This window comes from Colobus angolensis, unplaced genomic scaffold, assembly GCF_000951035.1.
Source record: "Colobus angolensis palliatus isolate OR3802 unplaced genomic scaffold, Cang.pa_1.0 Scaffold197, whole genome shotgun sequence".
Taxonomy (NCBI): domain Eukaryota; kingdom Metazoa; phylum Chordata; class Mammalia; order Primates; family Cercopithecidae; genus Colobus; species Colobus angolensis.
In genome coordinates, this window is record NW_012115121.1 from 4433422 (window position 1) to 4456880 (window position 23459).

The 23459-nt window shown below is 43.4% G+C and overlaps 1 protein-coding gene and 1 pseudogene across 1 annotated transcript; one reads left to right on the plus strand and one right to left on the minus strand.

The window, feature by feature from the left end:
• The first annotated feature begins 910 nt into the window (after window positions 1-910).
• LOC105511035 lies at window positions 911-7269 on the plus strand (annotated as a pseudogene).
• A 2636-nt stretch (window positions 7270-9905) lies between these two features.
• On the minus strand, window positions 9906-20546 carry CHGB (chromogranin B). Its single transcript, XM_011941015.1, has 5 exons — window positions 20451-20546; window positions 18741-18787; window positions 18201-18294; window positions 11164-12932; window positions 9906-10296 (listed from the first exon to the last, which is right to left on the minus strand). The coding sequence occupies exons 2-5, from the start codon at window positions 18774-18776 to the stop codon at window positions 10219-10221; spliced, it is 1977 nt and encodes a 658-aa protein (XP_011796405.1). The 5' UTR covers window positions 18777-18787; window positions 20451-20546; the 3' UTR covers window positions 9906-10218.
• Between the last annotated feature and the right edge of the window lie 2913 nt (window positions 20547-23459).

Below are 23459 nucleotides of genomic sequence, written 5' to 3' on the forward strand. Positions count from 1 at the left end.
TTGAATGTTTGGTCTACATAGTGTTATAATTCTAAGCCAACAAACTTCAAAAAGTAGAGAAATTAATCCAGAGGAAATGATAGCAGGCGTTCTTTTGCCTTTTGGGAATACTTTTCCTCAATCAAATGCTCAAGTGGGTAAAGTGACCTGTCTTAGTTCTCTCCTGTCACCTGTGAGTGACACAAAATAGGAGCTATAAATTAGATTAAATGAAATAATTAAATTATATAAACCAGACTTGGTGGCTCATGCCTGTAATCCCAGCCCTTTGGGTGGCCTAGGGGGGTGGATCACTTGAGGTCAGGAGTTTGAGACCAGCCTGGCCAACACGGTGAAACCCCATCTCTACTAAAAATACAAAAATTAGCCGGGCCTGGTGGTGGGCGCCTATAATCCCAGCTACTTGGGAGGCTGAGGCAGGAGAATCACTTGAATCTAGGAGGCGGAGGTTGCAGTGAGCCGAGATCACGCCACTGCATTCCAGCCTGGGCATCAGAGTGAGACTCTGTCATTCATAAATAAATAAATAAAAGTCATATGGTGACAGATTCAAGAAAGGAGATAAAAATAAGAGAGAATATGATTAATTTAAATCAGGATGCAGCAAATCTGGCCCACTACAAGTTTTTTTGTATGGCCTGTGACAAAAGATTTTTACATTTTTAAGTGGTTGAAGTGGAAAAGTAAAAAAATAGAATAAATGTGTGACTTGGGAAAATTACATGAAATTCAAACTGAAGTTTTATTGGAACACAACCACTCTTATTTTGTTTATATATTGTCGATGGCTGCTTTCACACTGTGGCAAAGTTGAATAATTGTGATAGAGCCCATACGGTCTCAAAGCCTAGAACATACGCTCTCTGGGCCTTTGTGAAAAACTTTGCTGATCACTGATTTCAGTGGCGTGATGAGACGCACTGCGGCACAGGTGGAAACAGGAGAGCAGCACTTTGGAGCAGCCACAGTGGGTAGCAGGTTTGGTGTGAGCAGCAAGCAACGATGGACAGTAGTGTGACATCCAGAGCTCCTTCTCGGTCCGCTGAACCCATCAGCAGTGTCTGACACTGTCCAACCCTGTCCTTGCCCAGCTTTTCCTCACTTGGCTTCTAGAATACCACTTTCTCCTGGTTTCCCTCCTACCTCTCTGGCCTTTCTTTCTGTATCTCTCTTACTGGTTCTTCCTCATCTCTGAAACTTCTAAACGTTGGCACGCCTCAGGACTCAGCACTTGCACTTCTTCCTTTTCTTGTCTACACTCACTCCCTAGGGTGCTCAAGGGATTTGGGGACTAATCAAATAGTGACCATGAGATGGCAGTAGCACACACATATTTTATTGGGTGACGGTGACACTCTGACAGTTTTGCGTAGGGGTAGAGGGATGCCCCTTACAGCAAGAGTCTGTCCAAAGACCACACTACATGTATTGCTACTCAGAAGGAGAGGAGGAAAGGCAAGGATACCCCCGAGGGAGGGGAGGTTCAGAAACAAGGCTTTTGTGTCCAGGTGGTGTTGCACAGCAGCACAACGAGGAATCTCTGAGTCAGAGAGCTCTGAAGGGCAGGGACGGCTTGAGGTTTGCGTTTTTGTTTTTGGCTTTATTTTTCTGAGACAGAGTCTCACTCTGTCACCCAGGCTAGTGATCAGTGGCAGGATCTTAGCTCACTGCAGCCTCCACCTCCCAGGCTCAAGTGATCCTCCCACCTCAGTCTCCCATGTAGCTGCGATTACAGGCACATGCCACCACACATAACTAATTTTTGTATTTTTAGTAGAGACAGGGTTTCGTTATGTTGCCCAGGCCGGTCTCGAACTCCTGAGCTCAAGCGATCTGCCTGCCTCGACCTCCCAAAGTACTGGGATTACAGGTGTGAGCCACCGCACTTGAGGTCTTATAACCACAAGTCTCTATGTTATCAATGGCCAACAGATGCTGGGTATAGTTTCACTGGGTATGTAGCAGGAAGGCCCTGAATGGCTAAAAATTGGCCTAAAATTTGTTTTAAATAATTGGATGTGTAAGAATTTGAGTTTGGCTTCTGCAGTAATCAGTGTTAGCCTGGAATGAAGAAATAATAAACAATCTATGAGCCAATACACAGAGGCCATCTTTGACTCATTTATATAACTCTAGGTGATCTCACCCAGTTTTAAGGCTTTAAATACCATCTCTATGCTGATGACTCCTACGTGCAGTCTTCAACACAGGCCTTTTCCTCCAGCACTGGCTCATATACCCAGCCCAACACCTCTGCTGGGTATCTATTCACGTCTCAAACTTCACAAGTTCATATCTGAGCTCCCCATCTCTCCCCCTCCCAAACCAGTCCCTCCTGCAGTCTCCCCATCTGTTTTCCCAGGTGCTCAGGCCTAAAGCTTTGGTATTCTCCTCTCGTTCCCTCATGCCACACCAAAACCAGTAGCCCTACCTGTCAGCTCTGTTTCCAGAACGGATCTAGAATTCTACCACTTCTCCCCATTCCCAGTGCCACCATCTTGGACCCTGCCATCACAATGACCCACCAGGGTCATTACAGTGCCTTCCTTATTGGTTTTGTGTTTCTGCCTTCACTTCCCCTACAGTCATCTCTCAACCCAGAAGCCAGTGTTGTTATAAACATAAAGCAAATCCTATCAGTCACCTGTTGAGAACTCTCCAATTGCAAAAGCAAAAGTCCTTACCAGGACCTACAGAGAGCCCTGTGTGACTTGGCCCCTGCTGCCTCTCTAAGCTCGCCTCCTACGACAGTCTCCTACTCTGGCCTCTTGTTCTTCTTCAAACATGCCAAACACATTCCCAAACCGGGGCCTTTGTACCTACTATTCCCTCTGCCTGAAATGTCCTTCCCCCAGGTGTCCACATGGCTCATGCCCTTTCCTTAGGTCTTGCATCAACAGATACTTTCTCAGTGAGGCCTGTCACGTATGCGAGTGTCAGGATCCTGGACTGCAGAATTGTAATTACTGCAATTAATTCATTATTTCCGCACCTGAAATCTCCTGATTATATTTTGTGTTTGTTTGTTTGTTTGAGATGGAGTTTCACTCTTGTTGCCCAGGCTGGAGTGCAGTGGCATGATCTCGGCTCACTGCAACCTCCACCTCCTGGGTTCAAGTGATTCTCCTGCCTCAGTCTCCCGAGTAGCTGAGATTACAGGCAACTGCCACCATGCCGGCTATTTTTTGTACTTTTAGTAGAGACAGGGTTTCACCATGTTGACCAGGCTGGTCTCCAACTCTTGAACTCAGGTGATCTGCGCGCCTCAGCCTCCCAAAGTGCTAGGATTACAGTGGTGAGCCACCCAACCGGCCTCCTGATTATACTATGTTTTTACAGTGGCATGGTGTGTATTTTCATTATGTAATAATAGGACCCTTTCTCTCCTCCTGTCCCGTCTCTGTGTTATAACTCCTTCTCAATAAACTTGTCATGATATTAGAAATCATGGCAATTAATAATTCAAATAAGAAAAGAAATCTAAAATTTAAATTACAGGTGGCTGCATCTGCACAAGGATTTGGAGGATGGGGCACTGAGGCCATTGTTTCTCATTGTATTAGATACCTAGGGCTGCCATAACAATGTACCACAAGCTGAGTGGCTTAAAACAACAGAAAAGTATTCTATTGCGTATATGGAGGCCAGAAGTCTGAAATCGAGTTGTTGGCAGAGGCAATGTTTCCTCTGACAGTTCTAGGGCAGAATCCTTCCTTGACCCTTCCAGTGTCTGATAATCCAGGCATTTCTTGGCTTGAAGAGGCATAGCTCCAATCTTTGCCTCTCTCTCCACATGGTATTCTCCTCTGTGTGTGTTTTTGTCTCTGGATTTCCGTCTTCTTGTAAGGACACCAATGATACTATAAACGGGCCCAGTCTAACGACCTCATGTTAACTGCGGAGACCCTATTTCCAAATAAAGTCAGATTCGTGGGTGCCAGCAGTTAAGACTTCTTCATTTTGGGAACAAAATTCAACCCATAATCCTCATGATAAGCCTTTCAGGACTACTTAATGTTTTTACAATGAACATAAATTATTTTGATTAAAAGTGGGAAAAGCAGTGGCCTCGATAGTTCTTGACTTCTTCCTGAAGAAATGGTGGCACCCCCAGAGATCCTAATTGCACCATCTGAGCAGCACATATTGGGTGGGATTCTCTTGGATGTCTCATTCATCCTTAATAGATCATCTACACCTTCATGTTTCCCTCCCCTGGGGTGTTTGCAAACTAAAATGAAAAGATGTTCTAATGTACAAAGCCTCAACAAGGCGGATGCCAGGGGGAAGCTGGGGGGTGCCATACTGCATTGCACTCCAACTTCCTGCACCTTTCCTCGTGAGCAGTGCCCAGCGTGTGTGTGTGTCTGTGTGTGTGTGTGTGTGATTGGCCAGGCTGGCATTTAGTACATTGCTGGGTTTTGTTTTCTCTCCTCCAGTGAGTAAATCACTTTTCACCTTGGGCCCCCCAATCTCTCTTTAGGAAAGTATTTTGTTTTCTGCTGGGCTGCAATAGGAAAAAAGGCAGAGACATTGTACTCTGTGCCTGTGAGTACATGTTGAGCATTTCCCAGTATCTTGTATCAGGATATGTTAAGACAAGGGGTTGCAACTGCAGGTATATTATTTGTCATAATATAAGCCTTGACTTTGGATGGTTTCTTAGATCATGGTCCCCCAGAAGCAAACCCTGAGACAAGTATTTGAGAAGCAGTTTATGTGAAAGGTGATCCCAGGAAATACCAGTAGGGTCACCAGTGGGCAGTGGAAAAGGTAAAGGCAGCCAATAAAGGCTGCATTATCAGGCAGGTCACTGCTGTGGCACCTAGGCATGATCCACGGAGGAAGTCTGGGAGGCAGTGCAGAATATGTGCCTCAGGGTCTGTCCACCTGAGGGGAGTGGGTGCTGCCCTGCTTTATGGTGAGTTGAATTGTGTCCCCAGAAAAAAATATGTTGAAGTCTCACCCCCTAATACATGTAAATGTGACCTGATTTGAAAACAGGGTGGTTGCAGATGTAATTAGTTAAGACAAGATCATACTGGAGTAGGATGGGCCCTTAATTCAGTATGACTGGCATCCTGGTGAAGAGCACCAGGTGAAGAGACAGACTCACAGGGAGAGAGCACCCACGTGCAGACAGAGGTGGCAGTGGGAGATCTGCTGCTACAAGCCAAGGAAGGCCTGGAAGAAGCAAGGAAGGAAGAAGCAAGGATGAGGCAAGAAACCAGGAAGAAGCAAGGAAGGAGGAAGCAAGGATGAGGCAAGAAACCAGGAAGAAGCAAGGAATGATCCTCCTTTACAGGCTTTGAAGGGAGCACGGCCTTGCTAACACCTTGATTTTGGACTTCTGGCCTCCAGAACTGTAAGAGAATAAATTTCTGTTGTATTAGGCCATCCGGTTTGTGGTGATTTGTTATGGCAGCCCCAGAAAACTAGTACGATAGATATTTACCGACCCCCCTTGTCTTCTTTAAGAGCTACCTCCTCCAGCAGCCTTCCCCTCCTCGCACCCCCATCACCCACCCAAATCATTGTCCTTTGCAAACAGGCAGTCATGATCCAAGGGCCAGGAAAAAAACAAAAAAACAAAAAAACTGCAGGCAGAGAGAAACCCGTGTGCCTAGGTTTAGAAAAATTTGCCATCAGATTTATAGCACTGATGGGCTCCCCATATGACAAAGCAGCAATGCTCCTGGAAAAGTATGTCACAGAGGGTTCATCTAAAAGGAATCTGGTTAAGTAGAACAAGCAGTTCTTCACTTAGCCAAGAGGAGGAGAACCAGGCCTTCCTTGACGAATAAAAGTCCTATGTGATTTTAAGTCTTATTTTTGCCATGGCTGGGGCTCAGTACACACCATCCCAAAATATGACTGGAGGAGACCACAATGTGTCACCCCAAAATATATCTCTTTGGCATATTTTGAGCTGGTTATTCAGAGAAACTGCAGACACAGGAATGGCTCTAAAAAGCTGTCCTTTTTAACAAGGAAATTTATCTAGAAAGGAAATCTACATTAGCAAAGTATCTGCATCAGGAAGAAGGCTGCTCAGAGGTGAGGATCTCAGAAGGAAAGCTAATCAGCAGCCAGGACGCCTTCCCTGCTCAGGAAAGTACACGGACTCTAGTGAACCTGACAGACGACCAGATGGCCACTGGCCTCTGTACGCACAAACAATGAAAGTACACAAAAGCCCATCATGAAGAAGAAAGACAGTAACAAAGATTCAAATGGCACGAAAAAGAATCTTCAGTTTGTTGGTATTAATGGAGGGTATGCAACAACTTCAAGTGATGATGTCGGCACAGATGAAAGCTATTCCTCTGAGTCAGATGATGAGTGTGATGTCACTGAGTAATATCCTCTTGAAGAAGAGGAGGTTGAAGACACTTGGGGAATGGCCGAAGGGCACTATGCCATTAACATTGAAGGTTTCAAGTCTGCCAGGGTGGAAGATGAAATGCATTTTCAAGAATGCGAACCTGAGAAGGTGAAAATCAGAGAGAGGCATAAATTAAGTGAAAAGATGTTGTCTGCTTGCAACTTACTGAAAAATAGTATAAATGACCCCAAAGCTTTGACCAGCAAAGATATGAGGTTCTGTCTGAACACCCTCCAGCACAAGTGGTTCTGCGTGTCCAGTCAGAAGTCAGCCATTTCAGCCACTCTGGGAGACTACAGAGCTGCTTTTGAGGCTACCTCCCTGGATGTCCTCTACTAGGTCATCAACTTGGCAGATGGAAATGGCAACACAGTCCTCTATTACAGCGTGTCCCACTCCAATTTTGAGATTGTGAAGCTGCTGTTGGACACCCGCATGTGTAACGTGGATCACCAGAACAAGGGACTATACCTTCATCATGCTGGTGGCCCTCACGGCTGTGGAAGCAGAGGATGTGCAGGTTGGGGAACTCTGGCTGAAAGGATGTGAGTCCCAAAGCCAGTCAGCTGGGGCAGATGGCCTTCATGCTGGCAGTCAGTTACTGGGCAGATCGGCATGGTGTAGGGTCTGCTGGCCTGTGGGGCTGAGGTCAACCTCCAGGACAACAAAGGCTCCATGGCCCTCATTGTGCCAGCAAGCACGGGCACATGGAGATCATCAAGCTGCTGCTGGCCCAGCTGGGCTGCAATGTCCACCTGGAGGACAACGATGGCAGCACCATGCTCTCGATCACTCTGGAAATGGGGCACAAAGGCATCACTGTTCTTCTGTATGCCTACATCAGCTTTGCAAAAGCCACTGGGCATCCCCTAGGCTTGGAATGAAGCCACGGAGTTTCATTTGATTGATTGCATGCAAATAGCCCTCCATTTTCATGCCACCATTGAGCTGCTAACTGTTCCTGTTGGGGTGACAGATGCTGAATGTACAGGTATTGTGCCTGAGCTCACCAGAAGCATAAAGGCCAGGGCTAACAGCTGAAGCTTTCGCAGTGCAGAGACTGCCAGCCTGGGCACGCATGCCTCCTTTCTGGCCATCTTCTCTCTACGGAGGGTGCACTTTAACCTACTCTGTGTTGCTGTTGAGTCTCTGCTCTGTTATGTACAGTCATAGGGAATTGTGAGCTGACCTTACCCAAAAGTACACCTTCTATTCCATCTCTCCACTCCCAGACCACTACTACAAAGAAGTGTCAGGTTCTCATTGGCAGCATGTTTTAAAATTTTTCCACAAATATTTACATTTACCAAATGTGGCACCATTAGAAAGTTCTTCCAAAATTCCATCCCAGCACAGTTTTGTTGATTTTTCTTTTGTCTCTTATCATTTTAAAGTAAGAAAGTTGATCATCAGTAACTTCAGCCTGGACCAGACAGAACTCTCGAAAAGTATGAAATTTACAAAAGAAAATATTTTCATTTGGTTTTATCTAGGTAGATGTAAATATGACTTTTTTAAAAAGAAGATTATATGAAATTGGCACAGTATTTTGTATTTCATGCTAATTAAAGACATGCAGAACTACATGTAACATTATCATATTTTTGTTAATAATTGCACAATTCTGTTTCTAACGATAAAGGTTAAATGGTTTTTTCTATTCCTCCCTTTCTAACGATAAAGGAGGAATTGGCTATTTGCCGCTAGAGAAATACAGCGTAGTTCTCTGTATTTATGGATTCCTTTATACTGTGTCACATTCACTTTGGTCCTACATGTATTTAGATGTTTGAAGTGCCTTAGACTTTTGCCATATTTTCAAAATCAAACTTCATTAAGATCTAAAAAAAAAAAGAAGGCTGCTGGATCACTTTGATTACCTAAGAGATTTTATCTGCGTAACAACACAACCTTCATTTATCATACAATTCCTCCTGCTACCTTCCCATAACTGTGTCCCCCAGGAGCCACAAGCCCCCTATTCTCTTCTGTAGTTCAGGATGCTATAACAACTTCAATCATCTGGCCCTTCTGAGTGTTATATTTTGTGGGACTTCTGGGTCTATGCATGTAACTAAAATGTTTTTTTCTCCTGTTCATCTGCCTACCGTCAGTTTATTTCATAGACTTAATTATCCAACCTTCAGAGAGTAAAGAGAAGGTCTTACTCTCCTCTGCACCACCTCACAGAGAATAACTCTTTACCAAACGGTGAAAACAGTAGAAATCAACCAAGAAGAAGCCACCAAGGGTGAGGAATTAAATGACGGGTAAAAAAAGGGAGAAGGGCAATTGTCCAACTCTCTTGTCGTAACAAGCTGCAGGAATGATTTACAGCAGCAGCAAACATTTCCTCTGCCACTGATATATACCAGGCACTGCTCTGTTTTGCATCAACTCTATCATCCTTGTAGCAACTCAATGAGACAAATATCTTATTTTATTGATGATCTTGAGGTTCAGAGAGGAAAAGTAACTTGCCCAAAGTCAGAGCTACTTAGTAACAGAGTCAGCAGAGTAAGAGCTCTTTGTTTTTTTTTTTTTTTTTTTTTTTTGAGATGGAGTCTTGCTCTGTCTCCCAGGCTGGAGTGCAGTGGCACGATCTTGGCTCACTGCAGCCTCAACTTCCAAGGCTCAAGTGATCCTCCCTCCTCGGCCTCCTGAGTAGGGAGGGACTATAGGTGCACAATACCATGCCTGGCCAATTTTTAAATTTTTTGTAGAGATGTGGTTTCACCATGTTGCCCAGGCTGGTCTCGAACTCCTGAGCTCAAGCAAACCACCCTCCTTGGCCTCCCAAAGTACTGGGATTGCAAGTGTGAACCACCATGCCTAGCCTCTATTTTCTGAGAAAGGGTCTCACCCTGTCACCCGAGCTGGAGTGCAATGCCTGATCTCGGCTCACTGCAACCCAAGTAACTGGGACCACCACCGTGCCTGGCTTTTTTTTTTTTTTTTTGTATCTGTATTAGAGACGGAGTTTCACCATGTTGGCCAGGTTGGTCTCAAACTCCTGACCTCGTTATCTGCCTGCCTCCCAAAGTGCTGGGATTACAGGTGTGAGCCACCGCGCCCAGCCGCCTCTATCTTCTTAAGTAGTAGAAATCCGACAAGACCTGAGGGGCCAGGGATCTGTCTGGACAGGCCAGATGTTTTCACTCCCACCCCAGAATTCTTCCCCTCATCCAAGCTTTCTTCTAAGCCCTGAAAAATGAACTTTGGCTGGCTACTTCTATAGCTCTTTATATAAAGTAATTTTTAAAGTAATATCGTATGATTGTTTTTGAAACACGTTCTTCGAGCCCCTGTAATCTCTCTCAGCATAGGGGAGTAGATATCTTTTTCTAATCTATTTCTCTTTATATCCTGCACATTACTTCAAAAGGTTTGCTTTTTTATTCTATTATGCATCCAAAACCCAACAAATCCTAGGGCCATCCTCTGCAATTTACTTCAAAGAATAGATTTGAAAAGTCACACTCCTCCCTCTTTGCCCAAAAGAAGCTGAGAACAATGAAGCTTTTGGTCTCAGGTGAATCTTTTATTATTTCCAACTGAGACAAACATTTTTCCAAAGACAGTAGCACAGTCATTGTCACAAGCATGTTAATATGTCTATTTTGCGGAAAAGAAGATGCTACAAGTCATGCAATTCACATTTTCAATAGCATTCTGGCAAAAATTAAAGACATTTCCAATTGTGTCAAACATTTAAGGAATAGTAAGTTCTACTTTCTGCCCTTGGGTAGATAAATGGTGTCTTCTCAGTGAAGTGGTGAAAAACAAATCATGTGAGGGCTGCTTCTTAACAGTGCCCTCTGCTCCAATGACAGTCAGCCCCTTTGGCTGAATTTCTCAGCTATCTTCTGTAGTTCCAAATCCATTGCAGCCAAGTTTTCAAGTTCTTTTTTCTGGAAAATACAGAAAAGTGGAGGCATGAGGTCCTGAACCAATTTATTTTGCTGTAGTTGGATGAAGTATGAATGGAAAGAGGAATTTTAGGCATGTTGGAAGCTACATTAGTCAACCTACATCAGTAACTCTCAAAGTGTCGTCCCCTGACCGGTAGCATCAGCCAGGAACTTGTCAGAAATGCAGACTTTGGGGTCTCACCTGCGACCTACTAAATGAGAAACTCTGGGGGCTAGGAATCCCTCATGATCCCAATGTACATTCAACTTTAAGAAGGACAACCTACATAATCAATATTAGGAAAAAAACATTGTTTGGGTAGGTACAGCTCCAACAGTGTTACCTCTCCCAGATATAAATTTCTGATGGCAGTAGGGCATGAAATAATAAAGATAGTAAACTAAATAGTCAAGCAAGTAAACTTCTCTATCACCTACTCTCCCTCCCTCAGGGACAGAGTGATGAACAGACAGATGACCAAGGGGAAGATACCAGAACAGCAGTTGTCAACCTTGGCTGAACGCTGCAATCATCTGGAAGCTTTAAAATATTCTGATGATCAGGCAGCACCCCAGGCACTAAGTAGACAGAATCTCTAACAGTAATTTTTCATGTTCTCCAGGTGACCCCAGTGTGCAGACAAGGTTGAGAAGCAATGCAACCGAATGAGGTGGGCAAGGATGTGGACGATGGCTAAAGGTAGGTGGAAACCGACCCCCAAGGTGGCCTCCACTCCGTTACTAGGTCACCATTTTCATAGTGATTAATTCCCACCAATTTCTCCCCGTTAATATTGGATAGTCTTGAACATAATGTGCTAACATTGACTAAAGTAAGTAATTTTAAACAGAAGCCCCACACTGTACCTCGTCCTCTGTCAGGACTGTCTGGTCAGCCCTGTCCTTTTCGTTTTCTGCCTCCTGGCGGGTGCTTATCGGCTCCTCAGAATCATAAAAGTCTGGAAACTCGGCTGACTTCTTCCTGTAGTGAAGGAGCTGGTCCAGTTGGGCCACCCTGTCATACTGCCTTTTCAGGTCTAGCTTGGGGACCCTGGCGAGGTTTCTCTTCTCATACCCCCAGTTAACATCCTCCGAGAAGGGCTTTTTCTCCCACCAGTCATAGTTGTATTCTGGGAAGAAATTCTTCTCATTCAAGGTCAGCTCATTTTCCTCTTCACCCTCGAGAAAATTGTCATCCATGTTGTCTCTTCTTTCAAAATGGCTGCTCTTCCACTGGAGAGGGCCGTAGTATGGGTTAAACAGTTCCCCTAATCTCTTCCTCTTTTCAGCTGTGTGATGGGAGCCATATTGTTTATCTTGAAACCTAGCTTCCTCCCTGTTTTCTTTAGTGTCCTGCAGGTCTCCCTGCTGCTGCCACTTCCCTTGGGCTCCTTCCTCACCATAGTTGAGGTAATTTCTGTCTAGCTCTTTCCACACACCTTGTGGACGCCTCCTTGCCTTGTCCATCTGGCTTTCTTGGACACGGTGGTGTCCTTCACCCAAGAACCTTTTCTCTTCTCTGGCGTCAGACATGAAATAGGCGCGTGGCTCCCCTCCCCTGCCTCTGTGATGGCCTCCCTTTCCCCACTCATGGCCCCTCTCTTCCTCACTTTCTTCACCATATCCATGTGCCATCTTATCAAGCTCTAAGCTGGGGTAGTTTCTCTTGTCCTCCTCATCCCAACTCTCCTCACTCTGAGGTCTTGGAGCCCTGTATTCCTCACTTCCTCTGTCCCTATAGCGCTCCCCCTCCAGGTCCTCTGGGGCCTGGACGCCTGGATAACTCTTTATTTCTTCTCCATATTCGGGTTCTTCCTCTGAAGCCCTGTAGTGGGTTGAATGGTGGTCCCTCTTTTCCCCTAAACTGGCCATGCTGACGTTTGACTCCTCAGATTCTTCCAGGGAGTGTCCGTTTTCCTCAGAGGGAAGACTCCCTCCTTGAGAGGACCTGTCAGGCCTGCTCCTCCCGTGGTGGTGTCTGGGCCTCGTGCGTTGTTTGTCCACCTCAGAGGTGGCATCTTCCTCACCTTCCTCAGATTCTTCCTGACTTCGGGGTTGGCCTTTAGACTCCTGGGGGTGTTTCTCCTGGCTCCTTGCCTCTTCTCCACTCTCCTGGCTACTCTTCTCCCGGCTATGCGTCTTCTCCTCAGCGCGCCCGGCAGCATGTGTTTCAGATCTGGCCACTAACTCCTCTTTTTTTATAGCTGAAGCCTGGTTTCTTTCATTGAGGAAAGCGTTTTGTGTCTCTCCTGGCTCTTCAAGGTGTTTCTCTTCACTGCCATCTTCCCCTTGCTCCCCTTTTTGATAGTTCTCTCCCTCCTCCTCCTCCTCCTCCTCATCCTCTCTCTCGCTCTTCTCAGAATGGCGTGTCTTTGCTTCTTCGGAGACTTGGCTGTTGGAGGGATAGAGGCTCCGCTGGGGCTCATCCGCTCGCTCTCGGCTGTGCCCGCCTCCCTCTGCCCATTCTTCTGTGTCTGCCTTGGTTGGGCCTTGGGCGTCCTCCCCTGGGGCTCCTGCCTTCTCCCTGCTGGAGGACCCGTGGGCTTCCGAGGCATCATCTGGGTCTCTTAACAATCTTACTTCAAACTTTGTATTTTCATTTTCAGTTGTCTCTTTGTCTTTGACATCTTTTCTACCTATAATGAAAATGAAGAGTAGGTATAACTTCAGAATTGCTTGTGGTTCGACAAGCACCAGCCTCAGCAATCACTACAAATCCTGACGACACTGAAAATTGCTTGGATAATTATTTAATTTAATGAAGAATCTACTCAGATTCCTTTTGAAAGTAAATGCTATGAAAGCTCCTTGACTGTGTTTAAATCTAGTCATAAACTGTCTATATTTTTATGTCTTTGTAATACCCAGCCAGCTTCTCTCATTGGTACTGCCAATGATCAAACTGAAATCCAGATATGGATTTATGAAATATTAGAATTTAGAAGCAGAAAAAATCTTAGAATTCATCTAATCCAGTCCAATCTCTTCTTTTTGCAGACATTGAGACTTAGCATGGTATAATCTAAGACCATTCTTTCCATATTTTCTTCACATAGGAGTTAAAAAGTTGGCATTATGTGAATAGCTCTAACAGTTATCCAGCTAGATAGCTAACTAGCCAAAATAAGAAATATCAAGATTCCAAGGAGGATTTAAACATTTGAAATGATTAGTTTATATCAGACTTTTATTATCCAATCACTGTAGACTCAACCTAGCAGTATGTGATCTGTAACTTAGCAGCTGGTGATAAGGGTGTACATTTCTTGCCTAAGAAAACTACATATCAGTGGAAAGGGCCATTTCTTTTTTCACTCAGGTTCCACGTACCCAACATGTTCTCAGATGTTGGGAAGAAACTTCAGCACAATGAGTTATCTTTGTGTTTCCTGAGTCAGAGTACATGGTATAACTGATATTTTAATTGAATGCTGTTCTTGTCCACCTTTTCCAAATATCAATAGCTCCTTTACTAAACCCTCCTTAACTCAAGGGCACCCCAGGAAAGGAGATAGGCAGTTAGTACTGTCTCAGTTGTTAGCTGGGAGGGCTTGGATTTCAACCTATGTCACAGAGTTCAGATAAAATGCCTGAAGCCAAGGCCACTGACAGCTTTGGGTCTACACTGCAGGCACCGTATGCCCAAGTGCTGTTGAGCACTTCAAATGTGGCTGGTTCTATCTGAGACATGCTATATATGTAAGATACACATCAGACTTCTGAGAATAAAGAATAATGTGAAATAATCTCAACAATTTTTATATCATTATATGTTGAAATAATATTTTGATGTATTGGATAATATATATTTCAAATAGATCAGATATATAAAATTATATATCGGAAAAAAATTGGATAAAAATAAAATATATTATTGAAATTAATTCCACCTGTCTCTTTTTACTTTTTAAATGTGGCTACTATAAAATTTGAAATTATATTTGTGGCTCGCATTATATTTCTATTGGGTGGCACTGATAAGTCATTTTGAAATGATATTTGCAAAATGGAAAAAAATTATTTGTTTTGTAAAAATGTCCAAGAAATAGTGGACTCTCCGTACCTCTCTGTTTAAAGCCCAGTCTGGCACGATAATAATATTCTCATGTTTATGAGGCAATGAAAATGTCCCTGGCCTTTTCCAGACATCTGAGGGAAGGCCCATCTGTCACCAGTCTCTTTGCCTCTTAAAAGCCAGTGGTGGTGTGTATGGCACTGGGGCATGGCTAACCAGATGGGCACAGGGAAGCATGTGGCTCTGGGCAGTGCTATTGACTAAATGTTTATGTGATTCCAAAATGTTGAAGCCCTCATCTTCAATGTGACAGCATGTGGAGGTGGGGCCTCTGACAGGTAATTAGGTCATCAAGGTACAGCCCTTACAATGGGATTAGTGCCCTAAGAAAGGAGATACGAGAAAGAGATGATTTCTGTCTCCACCAGATGAGGATACAGTGACAGAAGGCAGCCATCTACAAGCCAGGAAGTAGGCCCTCATCAGACACTCTGACCTTGGACTTCCAACCGCTGTAACTGTGAAAAATGAATGTTGGTTGTTTAAGCCATCCAATCTATGGTATTTGATATAGCAGCCCGAGCTGACTAAGACAGACAGATACTGATGTCATTCTGAGCGTCGGTTGAAATAGAGCTGACCAGACAAGATCTCAGCCTCCAGGGGCAGAGTCACTGTGGCCCCTTTCCTACTGCCTACTGGTTTGTGAGTCTTAAGTGTCAGGAACAGAAGTATTTTTATTTTTTCCCAATTAAATATGTACTGCCTGAGCAGCCTGTGCCTGAGGCTTAACTCCTCCTACTAAATTTAGCTTTAAGTCCCCGCAGGTGAGCCTAGAAGAGGGCTGTGATTAGCAGCACACACTCACTGACAATCTATAAAATCAAGGTGTGAAGCTCACGCTTACTTTCAAACAAAAACAGGGAAATGCATCTGTCATGCTGTAAGGATGACCAGCTCAACCCTAGTCAAAGAGATTCTTATACCTGTTAAGAAATTAGACTATGTGTTCCCTGAGGTCTCTTAAATCCATAAAACAATGATTCTGTCCTACTCCCCAAATACTCATTTGCTTAGTGAGTATATGCTGACTCAGAGACATGCAAGTAGGAGTGGGAGTGGAGATGGGCGTGGGGTGGAACAGAGGCTGTATAAAGGCATTCATCTAACCAGTCAGGCAAAAGCTCCTCCAGTCTTCTGATCAGTTTAGGACACACCAACAAGAGAGAGAAAACTGCAATAGGATAAAAGTTGCAAACTGGTGCCTCACAGGTGAATTCTGTTTGACCTAGACAGCAGTTTTAGTACATTTGAATTCAGAGGCGATACAAAAATACCAGGAGATGTCTTTTAAAAATCAAAATTTTAACTTCTTTTGAAAAATCCCAAGATCTGACAACACAGTCTGTATTTCTCCATAATGGGATTAGAGCTGAGAATTATCTGCTCCCCCTCAGAAAAGGCAGGTGCCCTCCAGTCTGTGAGTCACTTCCTGTCCTGCCTTACTCCTTTGTGTGATTTGTCTGTCTAGCCCTGGCTGGTGTTTAAGGCTCAACCACAGAGGAGCTCTTAAACCTTCCCCATCTCAGCATTCTGTCACTCTCTGGGTATAACATCTCCAGGATCCTTAGATACATGGGTCATTTGATTTTTCCCAGTTTCCCTACGCCTCTCTTAACAGACATCAAAAGACCTCAGGGCATAATCAGGGCTGGAGCAGAGGCTAGAGTTACTATGCCATAATCTAAGGGCTAAGATCTTGGCAGGCAGGCATAGGCAACTTTTCCTAAGCAATTGTGGTTCTTTAGTGATCTGATAGGACAGACCCCTCACTTTTGCACTGGTCTAGTAAACAAAGGAAGGGAAAGGGAGATACCAAGATGGGTTTGCCAAAAGGAGCGGCCTTTACTCTCTGCCTAGTGACCCACTCTGCTCTTACTCACTTCCTGTAACTTCTGGAAAAAAGAAGTTGGGAAGAAACTCAGAAAGAGGTATGTGGGATGGAAGTGGTAGGAAAGCTTCCATCCACTGTTTCTGAGGTCCCTAAAGGCTCAGGCCCCCATAGCTACCATTGTTACCTTGAAGCCCCCAAAGGCAGATTGAGTTAATTCAGGTTACTCTTCTTCCTCTTTTTTTTAGACAGAATCTCTCTCTGTCGCCCAGGCTGGAGTGTAGTGGGGCGATCTCGTCTCACTGCAACCTCCACCTCCCAGGTTCAAGCAATTCTCCTGCCTCAGCCTCCTGAGTAGCTGGGACTACAGGCGCATGTCACCACACCCGGCTAATTTTTTGTATTTTTAGTAGAGACAGGGTTTCACCGTGTTAGCCAGGATGGTCTCGATCTCCTGACCTCACGATTTGCCTGCCACAGCCTCCCAAAGTGCTGGGATTACAGGTGTGAGCCACTGTGCCCAGCCTCAGGTTACTCTTCTGGTCAATCGCTATTTGCTTTTTTACCATTTCATGCATGAGGGTTCATGTGTAGCTATAGCAAGAGAGTCTTGTCTGGCAATGAAAGGTGGTTTTTTTTGTTTTTGTTTTTTGTTTATTTTTGATGGAGTCTCACTCTGCCACCCAGGCTGCACCCAGGTTGGAGTGCAATGCTGTGATCTCAGTTCACTGCAACCTCTGCTTCCCAGGTTCTAGTGATTCTCCTTCCTCAGCCTCCTGAGTAGCTGGGATTACAGGTGCCCGCCATCACACCCAGCTAGTTGTTGTATTTTTAGAAGAGATGGGGTTTCACCATGTTGGCCAGGCTGGTGGCAATGACAGACTTTTTTTTTTTTTTTTAGACCGAGCCTTACTCTTGTTGCCCGGGCTGGAGTGCAATGGCGCAGTCTTGGCTCACTGCAATCTCTGCCTCCTGGGTTCAAGCGATTCTCCTGTCTCGGCCTCCCGAGTAGTGGGATTACAGGCACTTGCCACCATACCTGGTTTATTTATTTATTTATTTATTTGCATTCTTAGTAGAGACAGGGTTTCACCATGTTGGCCAGGCTGGTCTTGAACTCCTGACCTCAGGTGATCCACCTGCCTCGGCCTTCCAAAGTGCTGGGATTACAGCCGTGAGCCACTGCGCCCACCTGAAAGATTTTTAAAGGTGAAAAAATAAGATACAATCTACTGTTTACAGCCTGACTAAAAGTTTAAAAGCAGAGGACAATGTTGAAGAGGGCAGTGTTTTCCGGATTTGTTTGAATCAGTTTGGCTTCATGCATAATAGAGACTGCACAGTCTTGTAAAATTCACCTCATAATGTCAATTTCAAATGGGTACTGCTTATATCACCCATTCAAATTTTATTTTCAGCAGAAATGGTTTCATATTGAGAACACTTCACAGGCTGGACTCAGAAAGCCATTAGTCTGCCTCACTGGAATGCACTGCCTTTACCTGAAACCCTTCCAGTTCTCAGGCCTGGAACTCCTGGTACCATTTGGTGGTACCTTCTATTCTGGTAAGCTGTGCATTAAAATATTTTAGCTAATTTGTTGTGTAAATAGGCCAGAAGTTTTAAGTCACCTTTCTAAGATTCCTGCTTCTCAAAATCCAAAATCCTGTTCTAAAAATCCAAAATATGGAACTAAGGAATTCAAGAATGGATAGACATCTGAAAGACTATCATTGAGTTCAACTCCTTCATTTGACTTTGAGGAAATACACCTAGAGAGACAAAGGGTCTTTCCCATAGTCATACAGCTGCGAAGTGGTAAAGCTGGAACTAGGAGTCATATCTTCTGTCTCCCAGATACTGGCTCAGTCAATCAACACTCTTCCTAGTGCATTATGCCCCCAGGCCATTTGTAGATAAAGAGGAAGGTGATGTGGAGGGAGTAGGAACAAGGAGCACTGCAGCAACAAAGATCTGCCTGCAGTGCAGGACACTTACTCTTCTTCAGGACTTGGCGGCACTCAGGGGTGATGGGTGGAGTGCTGGACTTCGACAAGGCATTTGAGAGGACCTCAATGATGCAGCGAGTCACCTGGGGGAAAACCCAAAAGCAGGTTGGAGAAGCTGGTGTCACTGGATGACAGACTACTCAACCCAGAGCTGCTGTCAAGGAAGGCTTGACTACTTGACCTGCGCTGATGCCGTATTCTTAGGGCAGAGATACAGATTTACAGGAACAGAATGAAATCTTCCAAACCTCTAACAGAACAATGCAAGAAGGCACTGATTAGGGATTATCTGGAGAAGGGACATCTGTTTCTGAACCAATGGCGCAGCTATCCTCAGGGGCGCTAAACCATCCTGACAGGAGATAGGAGCTCACTGCAGGAGGGGCATCCCTTGCCCACATTCTGTCAGCGATGAAAACGTGGCTTTGTAAGATTATGTCATGTGTGTGTTTGGTTTGGTGTAATAGGGACTGGGAGAATCTAGAGTCTAGATACAAGTCTAGATTCTAAGATTGACATTGCAACTTACCATTTCTTCATTGTGGTTCCTGTTATCCATTGGCATGGAACTGACAGCTTTCAGGGAGAAAAAGAATGGAAAATGACTTGAGTTGGGTTTTGGAAGCTGTATGACCCCAAACTCACAAAATCACCCCACATTAGTTGTTGTTTTTCCCCTGGCAATGTCTCAAATATATTTGGAAACAAATGTTATTTTAGATCCGGTATAAATCAAATCTAGACCACAGACAAGGAGGGATCTTCTGGGGTACCAGAAATATCCCTTTTTTAAATCTCAATGCTGGTTACATAGGTGTGCTTATTAAGCATATACTCATGATCTGTTCAATTTTCTATATATTTTACTTCAATTAAAAGTTTAAACTAGGGCCAGGTGTGGTGGCTCACGCCTGTAATCCCAGCACTTTGGGAGGCCAAGGCTGGTGGATCATGAGGTCAGGAGATCGAGATCATCCTGGCTAACATGGTGAAACCCCATCTCTACTAAAAATACAAAAAATTAGCCAGGCATGGTGGCATGCGCCTGTAGTCCCAGCTACTCGGGAGGCTGAGGCAGGAGAATTGCATGAACCTGGGAGGCGGAGGTTGCAGTGAGCCAAGATCGTGCCACTGCACTCCAGCCTGGGCGACAGGGCGAGACTCCGTCTCAAAAAGAAAAAAAAAAAGTTTAAACCAAACTAAGTCTAATAAAACAAGAATGCCCTCCTCGATCTTCTCTGCCTACTCCAAATGGGTAAAGATCTGTGGCTCTCTCTCCCTATCTCTGTTTCCAAAAATATATCCTCCCAAAACTTATTTCCTTGACAAAAACATGGTTATGGGTGTCTTCCATAATTAATTACCTCATTTTTTACCTGCAAGGCCTTTGCCTGAACAAGCTCGTTTGTGCATACATATCAACATTGTGTTTCTCTTCTTCCACACTGTTTGCAACCATGTAAAGAACACGGCAGATATCTAACCCTCCTAGTATAGCATCAAGTCCATAATATATGCAAACTGGTGTTTAACCATTGGTTTATAAGAATATTTTAAAAGAAAAATTTTAATTTATTTCAATAAAATTTCATGGGATTCTGCCTATCTTACAACAGTGTTTGAAGTTGCTTTGTCTTCTTAGAAAATGCTTCAGGTAATTTTAATTTTTCAGTGCCATTTTTTTTCTCTCTCAAAGCTGCTTTGATTATTTTTTCACTTTGACTTTGTTCTAAGCCCTTTCTATTAGAACAGCCCAAAGCATTTACATATAAGTCCATCTCCAAAGTTCTCCTGGCATTCCCTGTAGCAGGCAGCTGAGCAGGAGAAGCTCAGTGCAGAAAATTATTTTAAGTCCCTGAGAAGAGAGTAGAGCTAGCTGGGGCAAGTTCTCAGACATCAGACATGAAAGCTATTCAAATGCAGCAACACGACCTTTCCTTGCAGAATGCAAGGAAAGCCCCTTTAAACATTCCCCACCCCCTATCAATTACATATCATGGGGCTCAACCTGGAAATAAAACACCTATTCATTTACTTTACTAAATTTTTCTTTTCAAAGGATGATCTGGGATCACTTCAATTGTTTCAGGAAGCCCAAAGTTATGCAGTCCATTAGAATCATTAAAAAATATTTGAGAAGTAGCTAATGAGCTAAGAGGACCCCAAGTTTTTCCTGAAATGCTTATCAGGCAAGATCCAGTTGGCCCACTTTTGGTACCCAAGGTCCAATGTACTCAACTGCTCTTTCATCCTCCAAATGGCTATTTGAGAACACATCCACTTCAGCACGTTCTCTTTCCACCGGAAATCTGTAATTTCCTCTGGAAATAAATGACTATGAGAGAATAACTCCTCTAATAAATCAGATGACTTTTAAAAAATCCTGCTTTAGTAAGCCTTCTTGATAATGCAGTTACTTGCTAATACTTTCCCTTTTTTTTTTTTTTTTTACAAATGTAAAATAGATCTTTTTATTAACTACTGGTATTGCCAAAGTATTAATAGTTACCAGATTTGGGGGCAGAGAAAGATTTTTCTTTTATTACTCTAGACAACCTGTAGCTTAGGTTTGTATTTATGAAACCGTTGTTTCTCTGACTGAGGCTCTTCAGATCCTTTTTGATGGAAAAAAAAACTAGGGTCTGCTTTGGAACATACATTATACATCTTGGTGAGATATCTAGGTGCTTCTGTATTTTTCCAGTAAAATTTGTGACAACAAGGTAATAGCCGAAGGCATGTTGTTATCCTTAAGGTAGTTCAGCTTACTTTTGTATGTAGTAAGATTCAGGTGGCACAACAGAAAACCTAATGCTCTCTGTCTGTAGGGATATAAGAAAAAAAAAGAAAACTTAATGCTCGTGTGAAAAGTAAAGCAATCAAATGGTACAAAAATTATCAAATAATGTGGTAAATCTGAGAGTAACTTCTGATGTATTAATATCTAAGACTATTAAGGTTTGATACCAGATTGAAAATACAGCTGTAAAATAAGTTCAACAAGCTCTTCTGAATTTAGAAATCATTTTCCTGGCCAGGTGCAGTGGCTTCTGCCTGTAATCCCAACACTTTGGGAATCCGAGACAGGCAGATTACCTGAGGTCAGGGGTTTGAGACCAGCCTGGCCAACATGGTGAAACCCCATCTCTACTGAATATACAAAAAGCTGGGTGTGGTGACCCACACCTGTAATCCTACCTACTCAGGAGGCTGAGGCAGGAGAACTGCTTGAGCCTGGGAGATGGAGGTTGCAGTGAGCTGAGATGGCACCATTGCACTCTAGCCTGGCCAACAGAGCAAGACTCTGTCTAAAAATAATAATAATAATAAAATAAAATAAAATAAAAAAGATAAAGAAAGCATTTTACCTAGAATAATATGGATATCATTTTACTACTTCCCTTATATTAATTTTTAGAGTGCACAATGGCTTCCATAGGAGGTTGTGCATCTCCTTTCAGAAGTTCTTAAGGATAAGTGAATGAGCTAGATGGTTTCTTGAGGCTTCCCCCAGCCCTGTAATTTTGCAAATAACCAGCTCTACTTGAAGGCTAACATGTCTCATTGCCAGAGGCTGCGGGAAGGTGGGAATGGAGAGGTACTTGCCAACGGGTTTGTGGTATCTTTCTGGGGTGATGAAAATGTTCTGAAATTTGATAGTGGTAATAGTTGTACAATCTGCAAATGTACCAAAAACCACTGAATTATATACTTTAAAAGGGTGGATTATATGATATACAAATTATAGCTCAATTTTTAAAAAGATTATGTCTTCATTTTAGCTGCTATTAAAATATAAACTTTTATTTAAAATATTCTGTTACATAAGAGATCTGTAAGTATTGTACCACAATAGTTAAATCATTCCCACAAATGTCACTGTTTTTGTGGTCTACAGCCACCCAAGCAAAGCAATTCTTTTCTGAAAGTATTTTGACCAGAAATAATTCTAAATATTCATTTGATTTTCTTTAATGAAATTGAGAACATTTATTGACAATTTGTAAGAATGACAAGAATTTTAGCAAATTCTGAATGTATATAATTACGACTGGCTTTCATTTTGTCTCTGCCTTTTGGATCTAGTAATTGCTGCCAATAAAAGCTTCATATTCATGGATGGCAATATCTCAATTCTAGGTAGGAGTCTCAACCTGATATGAACAATTTTCTAAATCATTAAAAGACCTGAAGAAAACCTGTAGTTTAATTTGGTGCTAGTATACTTACTTCTCAATAGTCTCAATATCTCAATACCCATAGGTGACTCTACTTCAACACACACACACACACTTCAGATCTTCAGAGATGATTTGTTTGAGATTCAGGGTCGTTTGAAAGATTAATCCTACAATCTTCCATACAAAAAGGGAAACAGTCAAATATCTACTACTTAAAATTCTATCCTCCTAAATTGACAAAGACATTTTGTTTTTTTTACTACTCCAAAGGTACTTTTGTGGTTATTTTGTACTCTAATAATTTTCCTGGAGTACAGAAGTCAAAATACTGCGGTTTCCATTCATAACTAAAAAATGAGGGGCACATGTTCTCAGGACTGCTGAGGCTTTCATAGGTTAAAAAAAAAATAATTCCTTTGAGTGTGAAATTAGAAATTACCTGTCCCTAGAGATGGAAATACAAAACAGAGAAACATATCAAACTTGTACATACATGAGCACACATACACACACACATTATATATGGACATGTTAAGAAAAGGGATATTTCTTACATACATATGGGACTCACTTTTATCACATCATACTTACATGACAATAACAATAATAAGGGAAATTATGCAGGCACTAAATAACATCATACATGTATTCCTGCCTCTCCGTAGTCGCCTGGCTTTAAAAAGCCAAACAGATACAGAATCAGACAACAGGGTCTCTCCAGACGGGCAGAGAGAGTGTGACATCTTAGAAGCGAATACAAAATGTGGGGTTTCCTTGGAGGTATGGCACGTTTTCTTCCTTCCTATCTAGAGGAAAACTCAGATATAAAAAGAATGAGGCTCCCTTGGTTGGGCTAAGAAGCCCTCTAGCTTTTTCCAAGTCAAACGGGTGGGAGGAGTTGAAGGAAAACACCCAGGGAGGAGAAGAAACGAAGCAAGAGATAAACCTTCCCCTCAATCCCCCGTCTCTCCCGGGATCTGCCAGCCTGGCTGCGGGAGCGGCGGGGAAGAGCGAGGCTGGCGCTGTCCGCGGTGCTGACCGGCCCGCCGCGCCCACTCACCCGCCAG